The sequence below is a fragment of the Budorcas taxicolor genome, chromosome 2, assembly GCF_023091745.1.
Source record: "Budorcas taxicolor isolate Tak-1 chromosome 2, Takin1.1, whole genome shotgun sequence".
Taxonomy (NCBI): domain Eukaryota; kingdom Metazoa; phylum Chordata; class Mammalia; order Artiodactyla; family Bovidae; genus Budorcas; species Budorcas taxicolor.
In genome coordinates, this window is record NC_068911.1 from 48,580,834 (window position 1) to 48,594,096 (window position 13,263).

At 39.6% G+C, this 13,263-nt stretch overlaps 1 protein-coding gene across 1 annotated transcript in view; it reads right to left on the reverse strand.

Annotated features, from left to right (window-relative positions):
• Positions 1 to 13,263, reverse strand: part of UGGT1 (UDP-glucose glycoprotein glucosyltransferase 1) — a 109,630-nt gene that overhangs the window by 2,584 nt on the left and 93,783 nt on the right. The window contains exons 33-39 of the mRNA XM_052657570.1: positions 12,183 to 12,271; positions 11,621 to 11,725; positions 10,286 to 10,370; positions 9,088 to 9,270; positions 7,516 to 7,676; positions 6,228 to 6,342; positions 127 to 243 (exon numbers count right to left, since the gene is read on the reverse strand). Coding sequence (XP_052513530.1) covers positions 127 to 243; positions 6,228 to 6,342; positions 7,516 to 7,676; positions 9,088 to 9,270; positions 10,286 to 10,370; positions 11,621 to 11,725; positions 12,183 to 12,271 — 855 coding nt within the window. The remainder of the gene's footprint in view (positions 1 to 126; positions 244 to 6,227; positions 6,343 to 7,515; positions 7,677 to 9,087; positions 9,271 to 10,285; positions 10,371 to 11,620; positions 11,726 to 12,182; positions 12,272 to 13,263) is intronic.

Genomic DNA, 13,263 nt, shown 5'->3' on the forward strand with positions numbered 1-13,263 from the left:
CCTTCCTGCTGAGGTTACTGTAAGAAGTCCTGCAACCCCTGAACTACACAATTACAGAGAAAGACCAAATTATCTAGCTATACATCAGACTGGACTGAATGCAGAAAAGAGCCACACACAACTTACCAAATCAATTGTTTTTGCCCTTTTCTTAGAGGCATCATCACACCACGTTTCACACCAAAGCCATTCTTGAGGGAGTGATTTAATTGGCACCTGATGGATCATGTTATTGGGCAAATCCTATTCAGTAGAGAAGATAAAACACAACAATCTGAAGTTGTAGGGGAATAAACAACAAGGTCCTACTATAGAGCACACGGAACTATATTCAATATCCTATTATAAAACATAATGGAAAAACATGAATAAGAACATATATCTGAATCACTTTGCTGTATAGCAGAAATTAACACAACATTGTAAATCAACTATGCTTCAATAAAATACAAAAGAGAATATTTATAAATAAAGTGCTATGGGAAATTTAAATAAACGAACAGCAAATTAGCTACCATTACATATCACATGCCAATCACAAAATTTTAAAACAGAGTTCTTAGCAAAAACTGTAAAGTACCTACAGTATTTATTTATGGTGTTTTTAAAAACCAAAGTTTAGATGATCCATAAAACACCTATCCATAAGAAGCACCTGAAAAACTTTAGGCTAAAACTCACAAATAGTCTGCTTTCTCCTTGGAAGGAAGGCTATGAAAAACCTAGACAGTGAATTAAAAAGCAGACATTGCTTTGCTGACAAACAACCATATATATAGTTAAAGCTATGGTTTTTCCAGTAGTCATGTATGGATGTGAGAGTTGGACCATAAGGCTGAGCGTTGAAGAATTGATCCTTTCAAATTGTGGTACTGTAAAAGACTCCTGAGAGTCCCCTGGACAGCAAGGAGAGCAAACCAGTCAATCTTAAAGGAAGTCAACCCGGATTATTCATTGGAAGGACTGATGCTGAAGCTGAAGCTCCAATATTTTGGCTACCTGATGCAAAGAGCCAACTCATTAGAAAAGACCCTGATTCTTGGAAAGATTTAAAGGCAAAAGGAGAAGTGGCTGTTAGCAGATGAGATGATTAGATAGCACCAATGGACATGAATTTGAGCAAACTCCAGGAGATAGTGAAGGACAGGGGAACCTGGCATGCTGCAGTTGACAGGGTCACAGAGAGTTGGACATGACCTAGCAACTAAACAACAACAGACTTCCCTTCCTGAGGGCATTTCTAAGAAAAACAGCACTGCCTTCTAAAAGCCAATTAAGCAATGAATGTGGCTCTTGTATGTCAGAGTTTTGCTTAAAGGAAGCTCTAAATCCACCTTGTCAACTGAGGCTTGATCCCAAGTAGATGAAGCCCATGTGTTTTCTAGCCAACTGTACTCTATGCTTTCAAGTTTTTTTCTTAGGAAAACTTTTGAGTTTGACACATTAATAATAAAATGTTCTATTGTTCAAAGACACAACCAATATGATCCAATAATTTCACTTCTGGGTATCTACACATAAGAATTGAAAGCAGGGACTCAAACAGATACTTGCACACCAATGTTCATAGAGGCATTATTTACAACAGTCAAAAGATGGAAATAAGCCAAATGTCCACCAGCAGATGAATAGCCAAACAAAATGTAGTATATACATACAATGAAATATTACTTGATCTTAACAATGGATAAATGGGGTTAATGAGTTCTCAGACAATGCTACTCAAAATGTAGTCTGTGGACTTGGAGCACAGAGTTTGCTCAGAATGCAGATTCTTAGGTCCAACCAAATACCTACTGAATCAGCCAGTGGAGTATGGGGGCCCAAAGATTAATGCTTTTGTAAGTTCTTCGGATGATTTTTTTTTAATTAAGCTAAAATTTGAGAAGAACTGTTCTAATGTCTTTGCCCTGTCCAGTAGCTGGGTAAAACACCATTTAATATTAGCCTTTGCAAAGTCAGAAATGCATGCTGTTACCTCTAGGCTAATCATTAAAAATTTATTTTAAACTGTATAGTTTAATAGAGGGAAATAGAATTATTAAAAACTCTCAATCATTTGGAAAGGAACTGACTAAGGAAAAAAAAGAAACAGAGGACATGTGGCATTAGCAAGGGGACTGTGGAAAAGCCAAACTTATTGGTGATTACCTTTACTATCAGCAGACTAATGTTCAAATTAAATGATGGTCACACCAAATGAAAAAAACAAACCAATATAAGCTCTTTATAGGAAACAGAACTAAAACATAGGATTAAGAACTATTGAAAACAGAAGGATAAAAAAATATATTATGAAACACTAACTAAAAGGAAAACCAGTGTAGCTATACTAATATTAGATGAAGCACACTTCAAGCCCCTGCCCAAAAAGCATCAATAGAAATAATAAAAAGTTAATTTGTCAGAAATATACATGACTTCTAAGTTTTTAGGCAATGAACAAAATAGTCTCTAAGTACATCAAGTAAAATTTGACAAATCTAAAGACAAGATTTCACATTATGGAAAGAGATTTTAACATAATTGTCTCAGTAACTAATGGAAGAACAGACAAAACACACATAATGTAACAGGAAAGAACAAAATCTGACTCTGTGTTGGATCTGTTTCTTTAACGTATGCTTCCTGTTGCTTTTGTTATCACTAGAGGATGCTTTCTAAATCACTAAAAGGATGCTTTCTACAGTAATAAGCATACATAATGGCCTGCCTTGGGGAACCCAGTCCCTCTGCCTGAAAGTTAAACTCAAGGGGTTTTGTTCAGCTTAGAGAAACGTGTTGATCTTGTCCACCTGTGAATGGCTGCAGGAAAGAAGAAATCAACACATCCCCTCCCAGAGGCTGGGCAAACCAGGAGATATTTTGCAAGACTTCCAGCCTCTTCACTTTACTTTCTCACCTCCTGCCTCTCTCTGTTTTATAAAAGAAACTAGCATCCAGACCCTAATAAGATAGTTCTCTAGGACTCCTGTCCACCATCTTCTTGGACACCCAGCTTTCCAAATAAAGTTGCTATTCCTTGATTCAACACCTCATCTCTAGATTTATTGCCTCATCATACAGCAAGCAGACTGTGCTTGGACTCAGTAACAGTAACAACATTATCACTAAACCTCACCTAATGGACATACAAAGAAAAGCATCATATCTAACATCTACAGGGTATAAAACTGTTGGGACCAAACTGGAGCCAGGACAGGCTCTAAGGGGCAGGCTAGGCCTGAGGTTTAGTCTCTCGGAAGGCTGAGGCACTGGAAACTCCCACAGGCAGTGTAGCTCGACCCATCAGAAAAATCCCCATAGCCCCTCGCCCGTGCCAGACCCGAGCCAATCTAGATAGGGATGCGAGGTTTAAAAGTCCCGCGCGCGCGTACGGTTTAATCAGCTATGCTGTTACAGGAACAAAGAACCGTCTGTATAAAAGTAGACGTGATTCAGAGCTTGGGACTCTTGTCGGATTCCACTGTGCTGGATGAGACCTGGGCCCTAACTCGAGCTAGCAATAAACCCCTTTATGCTTCTGCATTGCTGTGGACGTCTTATTCTCTCAGTTTTGGGGACTCGGACTCTGGGCGTAACATTTGGGGGCTCGTCCGGGATCCCTTTAACTGGGAAGAATAACACTCTCCCGGCAGAAGGGGTTTCCTCACTAGCAGGAGAGATCTCTGAACACCGGTGTTTTCTGGTTAAGTCCAGCGTAAGGCCAAGGCCCAGCATCGTGCTGGGGAGGTGGCTGGCTCTGTTTTCTGGTTGAGACCAGCAGAAGGCCAAGGCGTGGCATTGTGCTGGGGAGGCGGCTGGCTCTGTGGACGTCCTGCTGGTAAGATACTCTCAAGGGGAGAAAAAGGTTAAAAAAAGGAGGCCCGGGAAGACCTAGTACTGTGTTTTTGGCCGATGTACATTTGTTGTCTGTTTGTTGCATCTGTGTGAGTGCCAGCACTGTCTCTGCTCTTTGTGTGCTCATTTGGTCTTCTGTGTTTTTCTCTGTAATCATGGGACAAACAACTTCTACTCCTTTGTCTCTTATGACTGACCACTTCTCTGATTTTAAGTCTAGAGCACAGAATCTATCAGTGCTGGTGAAGAAGAACAAATTAATAACTTTTTGCAGTGTAGCATGGCGGACCTTCCATGTAGGCTGGCCCTCAGAAGGCACCTTTGACTTGGGAACTGTACACCAAGTCCGAGATATCGTCTTCCAACTGCGGATCGGACACCCTGACCAAGCCCTCCTCCTTGGGTAAAACCTTTTTTGCCTCAACAGGGATTTTCTACCCCTCAGGTGTTGGCGACACATGTAAGAAAGAACCCAAAGAATCTCAAGGAGCCTGAACCAACGGCACCGCTATATACCCCATCTTGCAGGGGGAATTGTTAGGGGAAGCACACTGATTGAAACCGCCCCACCCTGGCCAGGCACCATAGTAACCATTTGCATGAGTTGTTTTACGACAGGAGATCCTGATAAGAAATACGGAACTAATAAGCCTCCACCAACCGGAAGAGTTCAGGAAAGGTTTAAAGGAGACACCGCCTGTACATTGTGAGCCACGCAGCAGAGCAGTTCTGGGTTTCCTTACCCTGCTGCTCTCCACCCAGGTGCCCTTTCCCAATAAAATCTCTTGCTTTGTCAGCACATATGTCTCCTCGGACTTCGAGCACAACAAAAACCAGATGAAATATCTACCAAAACTGACCGTATCTGGATCAAAAAGCAAAGCTCAACAAATTTTAAATGCCTAAAATCATACAGAATACTTTCTCAGACTAGAGCAACTGGGCTAGAACAAACAAACAAAAACCCAGAAAATCTCCATGTACACAGTGAAAGAAACAAGAGAGGAATTAAAACATCTATTAATGAAGGCAGTAATACAGGAACTGAGAAACACAAAAGATATATACAAAACAAGTAAGAAATTGGCAGATGTAAATCCCACCTCACGATTAAATTCTCCAATTGAAAGCCACATGGGATGCCAGCTCACATCTAATCAATTCGATTAATAATAAGCATTACTCAAAACACAGAGCATCAGGAATCCTTGCACTGCTGATGGGAGTATAAATCAGAACTACTTTGGAAACTGTTTGGAATTATCTAATAAAGATAAAGATCCACCAATCTGATGGTTCAGCAATTCAACTTGTAGTTGTATACACAACTGAAATACGTGTACATGTATTTGCATGTACATCAAATGTCTTGCATCAACCAAGACACGTATAACTGATCACAGCAGCATTATCCATGGAAGACAACAATGGAAAACAATCCAAATTTATAATAAACAAAACACAGTACCATTTCATACAGCAACATGGATGAATTTCATTAACATAATGCTAAGCAAAAGAAGTTAGACTCAAAAGAGTACACCTTGTATATTCCCACTGAGACAGGCAGGGGCAAAAACAGGCAAAACTATAGTGTTTAAGGATACATGTGTAAGTAGTTACTCAACACAGAGAAGCCATGGAATGACTACCACAAAAGTTAGGATGCTGTTGCGGAAGAGAGTGGCTTTTGGGTTGCTAAGAAAGTTGAATTTCCTAAACTGGGTGGCAGTACATGGGTGTGTGCTGTGTGGTACTTCATTGATGCATATGAATATGTATTTATATATTTTGTTTTGTACACTCTTATTTATGGGTGCTAAATATCACAGTAAAGGTTTAAAAATGTTTAAAACAGACCTAAGCAAAACAAAGTATGTGAAACTAGGTACCTAAAGCATAAACTACAATCTCACCTCTAAAAAATGTTTAGCATTAATAAATAGTGATTCGGCTAAACTTCTTTAAAAAACACCATGGTTTTTGTATAGAGAAAAGAGAAATAACAATACTACATCCTGCGCTGTGATAGTTGGTTCCTAAAGAAGAGAAACAAACTGACCCTAGCAGGCAGAGAAACAAATTTATCAGCTTAGCTGGGCACAAAATAAGGAGATATGATAGCGCCCTCCTTCCATCTCCCTCCCCAAACCGTCATCAGGCCTATCATATTTTTTACCATTATGTCCTCTCTTAAGGGCAAATAAAAATCACACACACACACACACACACACACACACACACACAACAAAACACAAATTCCTTTCCATGAAGAAACAAAACACTATCTCAACAGAGAGAAATGAGAAGCAAATACTACTTCATTTTCTGACACAACATTGTACACCCATCACCAAAACTGTTAACCAAAAAAAGTGGCCACTTACTTGATCGAGATTTGAAAGGCTGTTAGGATCCTGGCTCAGACCTTGGTACTGTCCCCTGAGTCTGTCGCCAGCTGCTATTTTCCTAAACTTCTTCAGATCCACGACGTACAGCGCACTGGATAGAGAAAATCCACTTGTTATAACCATGGATCATGGCAGAAAAAGCAACCCCACTGACTAACAGAACAGATCACTAGGCTAACATTCTGGTTTTTCGTGGAAAAGGTAAGCTGAGGCTTCACAGTAGAGCTCACAGTCACTACGTACCACTTCAAAGACGGCTAAGGAAGTGATTACAAAGCCCATATTCTGGTACCACAAGCTCATTTTGTCACTGTTTCAAAGGAAATAATCTATGACAAAAGAAGGTTTCTAGCAAATGTCAGCAGGTTTGATAATAAAAACTATAGTAATTGATAATCATTAGTCAAAGATATCCTGATGATATCTTAAATGTTACAGAGGAAAACACCAACCAAGTGTTATAGTTCCTTCAGACCAGGGGCATACAGTACAATACTTAAACCACCAACATCCCAGTATTTATCTCTATACATGTTGCTTCCCACAGGTTTCCCTACTCTCCAAATCACACTTTTCCCAGAGAAGATAATATACAGAAACAACAGATGTACAACAAATACACACACTGTTTAACCTAGGAGCTTTAGGAATCTATTCTATAGGTATATTTGAAATATACGAAATTGTGTGTTTAACTGGTGGCTCAGTGATAACGAGCCCGCCTGCCAATGCAGGAGATGAGCGTTCGATCCCTGGACTAGGAAGATCCGCTAGAGAAGGAGATGGCAACCCACTCCAGTATTCTCGCCTGGGAACTCCCATGGGTAGAGGAGCAGGCTACAGTCCATGGGGTCTTAAGAGTCAGACACAACTCAGTGACTAAACAACAACAAATAACGTATGTCGTACCAAGACCACAATGATACATATACTGGAATAATATGTTGATACAAAAAGGAAAAAGGTCTCTCTCTACATGTTGATGTAAGGTCTACTAGAAACATCAAGTTAAAAAAAGCAAAGCACAAAACTGTAAAAAAGGTTAGGATATATTTTGTGTTAAAAAAGAAGTCATAGTTTTTTACCTAAAAATTAAAAAACTCTAGAAGGAGACACGGTAAGTAGACAGAATGGGGCAGCTTTTCACTATATATTTTTTATAGTTCTTATTTTTGAACCACATTAACATATTACCTACTCACAATTTTAAATATGCGAAATTAATTTTAAGGAAATGAAAATCAAACCATAACATTCTCAGTACCTGATATGGTACTTTCGCCCAGCTAAGTGACTGGCCCAGTACCCTGACTTCCAGAACCTGTAGCCATCCATCTCTCTGCGGCTGTCACAGAAAGGAGTGTAACCATAAGGAGCACCATCCAAATTGAAATCTCTTAACTCTTTCAAATCTGTTCGTACAATCTGAAGAAGAAAGGATCACAGTCACTTGTTTAACACCCATGCAGACAGCAGTTTCCTAAAAATACTGAGGGCAGCTCAGGGACTTATCAATGGCACAGGCAGCAAACCCAGTCCAAGCCTGGCTTCTTCTTGATTAGGCTGACTGTCCTCACTAGCGTGTAAGATGATTCGCCTAGTGCTTGGGACACAGTACTCTAAGTATTCAAAAAAAGCAGGAGTAAAACAAATTCACACCACGTTGCCTCTCTGTGACTCAGTTTCTGGGTCTAAAATGGACATCTCACAGGCTTGTTGGGAGGATCACATGAACTCATGTATGACAGATAGAGAATGATGCCTGGCACACAGTAAGTGCTCAGCAAGGATGAAATGTGATCGTAGAACTAGGAAAGCAGGCTTCATGTTGAGCCACTTATGATATAAATGAGCCAGGTGGGGCAGAATTCCCAACAGTTGGATGATTTTTGTCCAAATGACTTCTGCACACATTACATCACTTCCACTCAGATGAGGAACTCAAGTTTTAGATAGTTCAGGATAAGGGTAAAGGCTGTAGGACAGAAGTATATTTACACTTCTTGAGTGTGTATGCTCTAAAATTTGTGTGTTCCTTTTAATTAAGTCAGCTGTCTTCCTGATAGCAGGAAGACCATCTGAAGAGTTCCATATGGTCAAGGCCAGGCACCAACTCCCTCTCTTACCCACATCAATAACTCCTAGCTGTGGGGCAAATGATTGGAGATGACAGCAAGCAGTTTTATGTTAAACTGGCAAATTTTTCAATTTTAGTTTGTATATTAAATGAGTTAAATTTAAGATACAAAACTACATAAATGATGTGATCACAACTATATAAGAGAGGCACAGGAGAAAAGAAGAAAGGAGATACACTGAACGCAAATTTTAAAAGTGATCACATCTGGTGATACCTTTCCATATATTTTTTTTTTTTCTTTTTAATTGAAGGATAATTGCTTCACAGTACTGCATTGGTTTCTACCAAACATCAACATAAATCAGCCATAGGTTTACCCATGTCCCCTCCCACCTGAACATCCCTCCCACCTCCCTCCCCATCCCAACCCTCTAGGTTATTATCGAGCCCCAGTATGACTTCCTGAGTCATACAGCGAATTCCCATGGGCTATCTATTTTGCATATGGTCACGTATGTTTCCATGTTACTCTCCCCAATATCTTCCACCCTCTTCTTCCCCCCGCCCAGCCACGTCCATAAGTCTGTTCTCAATGTCTGTGCTGCCACTGCTGTTCTGCAATAGATTCATATATTCTAAATAATGTAAAATAAGTGTGTATTTTTCAACAACTGGAAAGATAAAATCATTTAAAAAGGAAAAGGAAGTCTAATGCCTTTAATTTGCACTGCTGAAACCCAGCCCTTGAGAGCTCACCTGATCCGCATCCACAAACAGGAACTTGTCAACAACCAGTGGGAACAGCACATCCAGGAACAGGATCTTGTAACCCCAGATGATGCGCTGCTTCTCAGTCTGCTGGTGAAGCCACCGGGGCCACTTGTACTGAACAAGCTCATACTGAAAATTGTATTTGTCCGCCATATAAGGTATAAACTCCTATTTGCAAACACAGGACCAACAAGCATTTACTTTGATTAAGAAAAACAAGTCAGTCAACAAACCACAATTATGGCACAAGTAAAACACATTTACTATACCAGCAGTCTAATGAAGAAATGTGACCCTGACTAACTTGTGACTACATAAAGAATACATATAAACTTTTTGTCAAATCTCCATTTTTTTATGATTTCTAATCACACATGAGAGGACCAGAAATCTTTAAGTGAAGGCTTTTATATAACTAATTTATGTGTGCATGTGTTTAAGGGAAATGGACTTTGTCTAAACTTGATTTCAGTAAAACATTTTTTTGAGCTTGATTTTAAGCCTTTCTCACCACCAGGTCTAATCCAGGGAATGACAGGGCAAACCCAAATACTCTGAACAAGTTTGCTGCCATCAAGTCTTTCAGATTCTAAATATAAGTACCCTAGGGGACCAGAAGTGAATTATTTATCTAGGAGAGATATTACTGAATATATTAAAAGTTGCTTAATAAATTCTATAGAACAAGAAAGAAAAAGATGCAAATAAATCAATTTGGATGACAAATACTGATAAAAAGAAAGCAGAAAACTTTCTAAACTTTCCATGTGTGTTTTTGATTTGCAAAGATGATACATTACTTCCACAGATCACTGGGTACAGTTGTTCAAAACAGAACAAACCATCCTTCTCACTGGAACCAGTAATGTGCTTTCTCATTAAATGAGGACATTCATGCTTGAGAAATGTTACTTCATCAAAACAGAAGAAACAGACTCTCCTCTTATGTTATCCAAGCTTCAACCAAGTTGTAATTCTGTGTTCGGTTTTATGACAACTATTCCCCCCAAAACAGACAGGAAAAAGAATAATCAACATATAATTAAGCAGGTGAATTATAGTAACCTAATAAAAGGAAAAAAATTTTAAATACACAGATAAAGTAGAAGTAGTAAACAGTATATTGCACTGTATATATCTCCTTAATAAGAATGTTTTCCTTTTCAAAGCCTAAGGAACAAACCTTAAACGTGGGGGACAAATAATTCTTCAAGAACCAGAATTTCACAGGAGTCTTGGTATTCTTCAGTACTGATAGCATCATTATGCTGTCAAACAAAAGCAAACAATAATAACAATCATTCAAATCTTTTTAATCTCAACAAAATCAAGTAAAGTCAATCACTAGACTCAGTGTTCTTTATGGCAGAGCTAACTAATGGCTCAGTTAGGCAAAGAGAGACCCTGAATAGTGGAAAATGGAAACTTGCACTCATTCATTTTATAGAGTCATCACTGGATGAGAAAGAAGTAGTACTTATTACCTATAAAAACATACCAGACTGATAAAGGCATGTGTTCTAATTACGTTACACCTTAAAATAAACTCCTTTATGAACTGACACATTAATTATGGTACAAATGAATCACGGAGGTTGTGTTTAATGCCTACATCACTCTAAAAAGAAAGTCGGTGAAGCCTCAGCAGCTCTGGGTAATAGCACTGCCTCTCCCAGCCTACATCGGGGAGCCCAGCCAGGGCAGAGAGTAGGCAGAGGGAAGGGGATGGCAAATGATCAGAGCTTCAGGATTCCCTACTTGGAAAACAAACAACTCTTGAGTCAAGGAACTTAATTAAATTCAGTGGTTGTTAACATCTGACATTACAATTCAAGGTCAGCTATTATTTCTTGGGAATATGACAGCTAAACATGAGTAACATGACATCTTGATTATTTGCTATACTGGATTTGTAGTGGAAAATGAAAAGTAAAAAAGGACCTTGGCATTAGGAAAGCCACTGTCGGGCAAAGGTGCGCATTCACAGCCAAGCCCTCCTGACCACTGACTGCAAGGCGCCCCTGAGGGCTTTCCCCCTGGTGACTGCTGCATTCACCAGCCAAGCCTGTGCCTCCCTCGACTCTGGCTATGTGACCTCAGCCGCGACCCTCCAAGTCTCAGCCTGTCTATAAAACACAACAAAGATCCCTCCTGGCTCTAAAATCCTACAAGTCATCAGAAGGCAGGCCCATGGCCCTATTCCACCTCTATTCTCTATCCTCAGGCAATCCTTGGTGGACAATGAAAAGCCATTCTTCATCATGTGCACACAGTAGTTTTAAAGGTTTATAACCTTATAAGAGCTATACAGATTCATTTACTATATATTATATAGTCCATTTCATGAGGCTGGCCAAATCAAAACAAAGGTTAAGTATATATAATCATCTATACACAATCCTCAGAGTGCCTCAAATACAAAGAAGTATAATGGGCAGAATCCCATAAAACGTGTACTCCCTAAAGAACAACATGATAAATTCATGCATATATACTGAAATAACCAAACACGACTAACCGAAGAAATCTTTCATAGAGATGACCAGATGCAACAGAGAAAATATTAATGATGTCATCTTTGTCTTGTTTCACTTCCTCGGTCTTCTGTCCTCCTGTAAAGCCCCTATAATAAAGAAGGTAAAAACAAGAATACTTGAAATGCTGGTACAGACATGTTGCCCTTTAAGGGGAGGGGAAGGAGATGGTGCTTCCCACCAGGACAAAGAGAGGGAGGCTGCCCAGAGGGCCTTGTGGAGCTTCAGGAGAAGACTGGACTACTCCACTAGAATGCAAAACAAACAATGGAAAGTTAACTGAGCAATTACCACTCAACTCTCCAAAGAGCAGGAAAAGTCCAACAGGAGTTCGGAAGTCAGGCACAGAAGGAACTCCACTATGCGGGGACACTAAGCTCTTTCAGTAGCTCAGTGGGGAACACTCATCTACTCTGCACACAAGTGGATGCAAAGAGCAGAATCTGAAAAGCCCAGACAGGATTACTATATTCAAAAGAAGGGAGGGATGGCATTTATATCTCAGTTTTCCCTCAAAAACATCACTTCTTTCTGATGCCAGTTTACCATTTGAAGGAGTCCCAAAATCCAGAGGCATTCTCATTAGTCCCATCGCTCAGCAAGTCCTCATTCACCATGTCTGCCTTCTTCTGAACCTGCAATCAGTCACATGTGATGAATCTCACTCTCCCTACTGGGTTGAGGAGGCACTGAACTCATCTTCACGGGATGCTCACTGAATACTGATCACACTAGACAATGAATTCTCCTGTGAGCAGATATAACATACTCTGAGTCCAGACACATTCAACAGAACATGAATGCTGAATTCTGCTGAATGAGTCCAGACACATTCAACAGAACTACGCTCATCATACCACATTAAAATCTTAATGAGGAGACAGCAACCTCTTGTAACTAGATAATAACTGTCTCTAGTTTGAAAAATGGGCAGAGAACCTTACAGTTTAAGTGAAAACAGAAATGCATTCACCAAGCTAACTCTAGTTCTAGGCAAAGAGTACAGTGCGCACACACTTCAGCTGCCAGGAAGGAATCATCTCACGCGACAGCCTTGTTTTAGGACTGACTAGTACAAAGAGGGCTTAAAACTTCTCGAGAGCACAGGGATCATTTTTCTGCTTAACCATGTGTGGCCTGCTTTAGATTTTAGAGTATAATGACTGTCTCATAATATCTTTTATCTGAATATAATGTACTAGGAATTTCAAAGTTCTAAGAACAGAAAGCAAAAGTGAGAAGAAATTAAATAAGGCTACCACCATTTATTATTGTTGCTGAAATTCTCATTGGCATTCTTCCCAGTTTTCAAAACATAATGTGAACTGTGATTGCACAAACAAAGCAGTATCTATGAAAACATTTCATGCAAAATGAGACTTGCACTGCTCAATGAGATAACCCAAAAGGCGCAACCTCTCAGCTGAAGAAAGCCACAAATTTGTATTTACAAAATATACTTTGCATTTCAAGCCGCACTGCCATAAGGCTACAGTAAAATCCCAAAGGTGAATTAGTCTTACTTGGGTTTCTTTCCTTTCTCTTCAGCTTTACTGAGATATAACTGATAAGTAAAACTGCGTAAATTTAAAGTGCAGGACATGATGGCCTGGTACAGGTCTATACT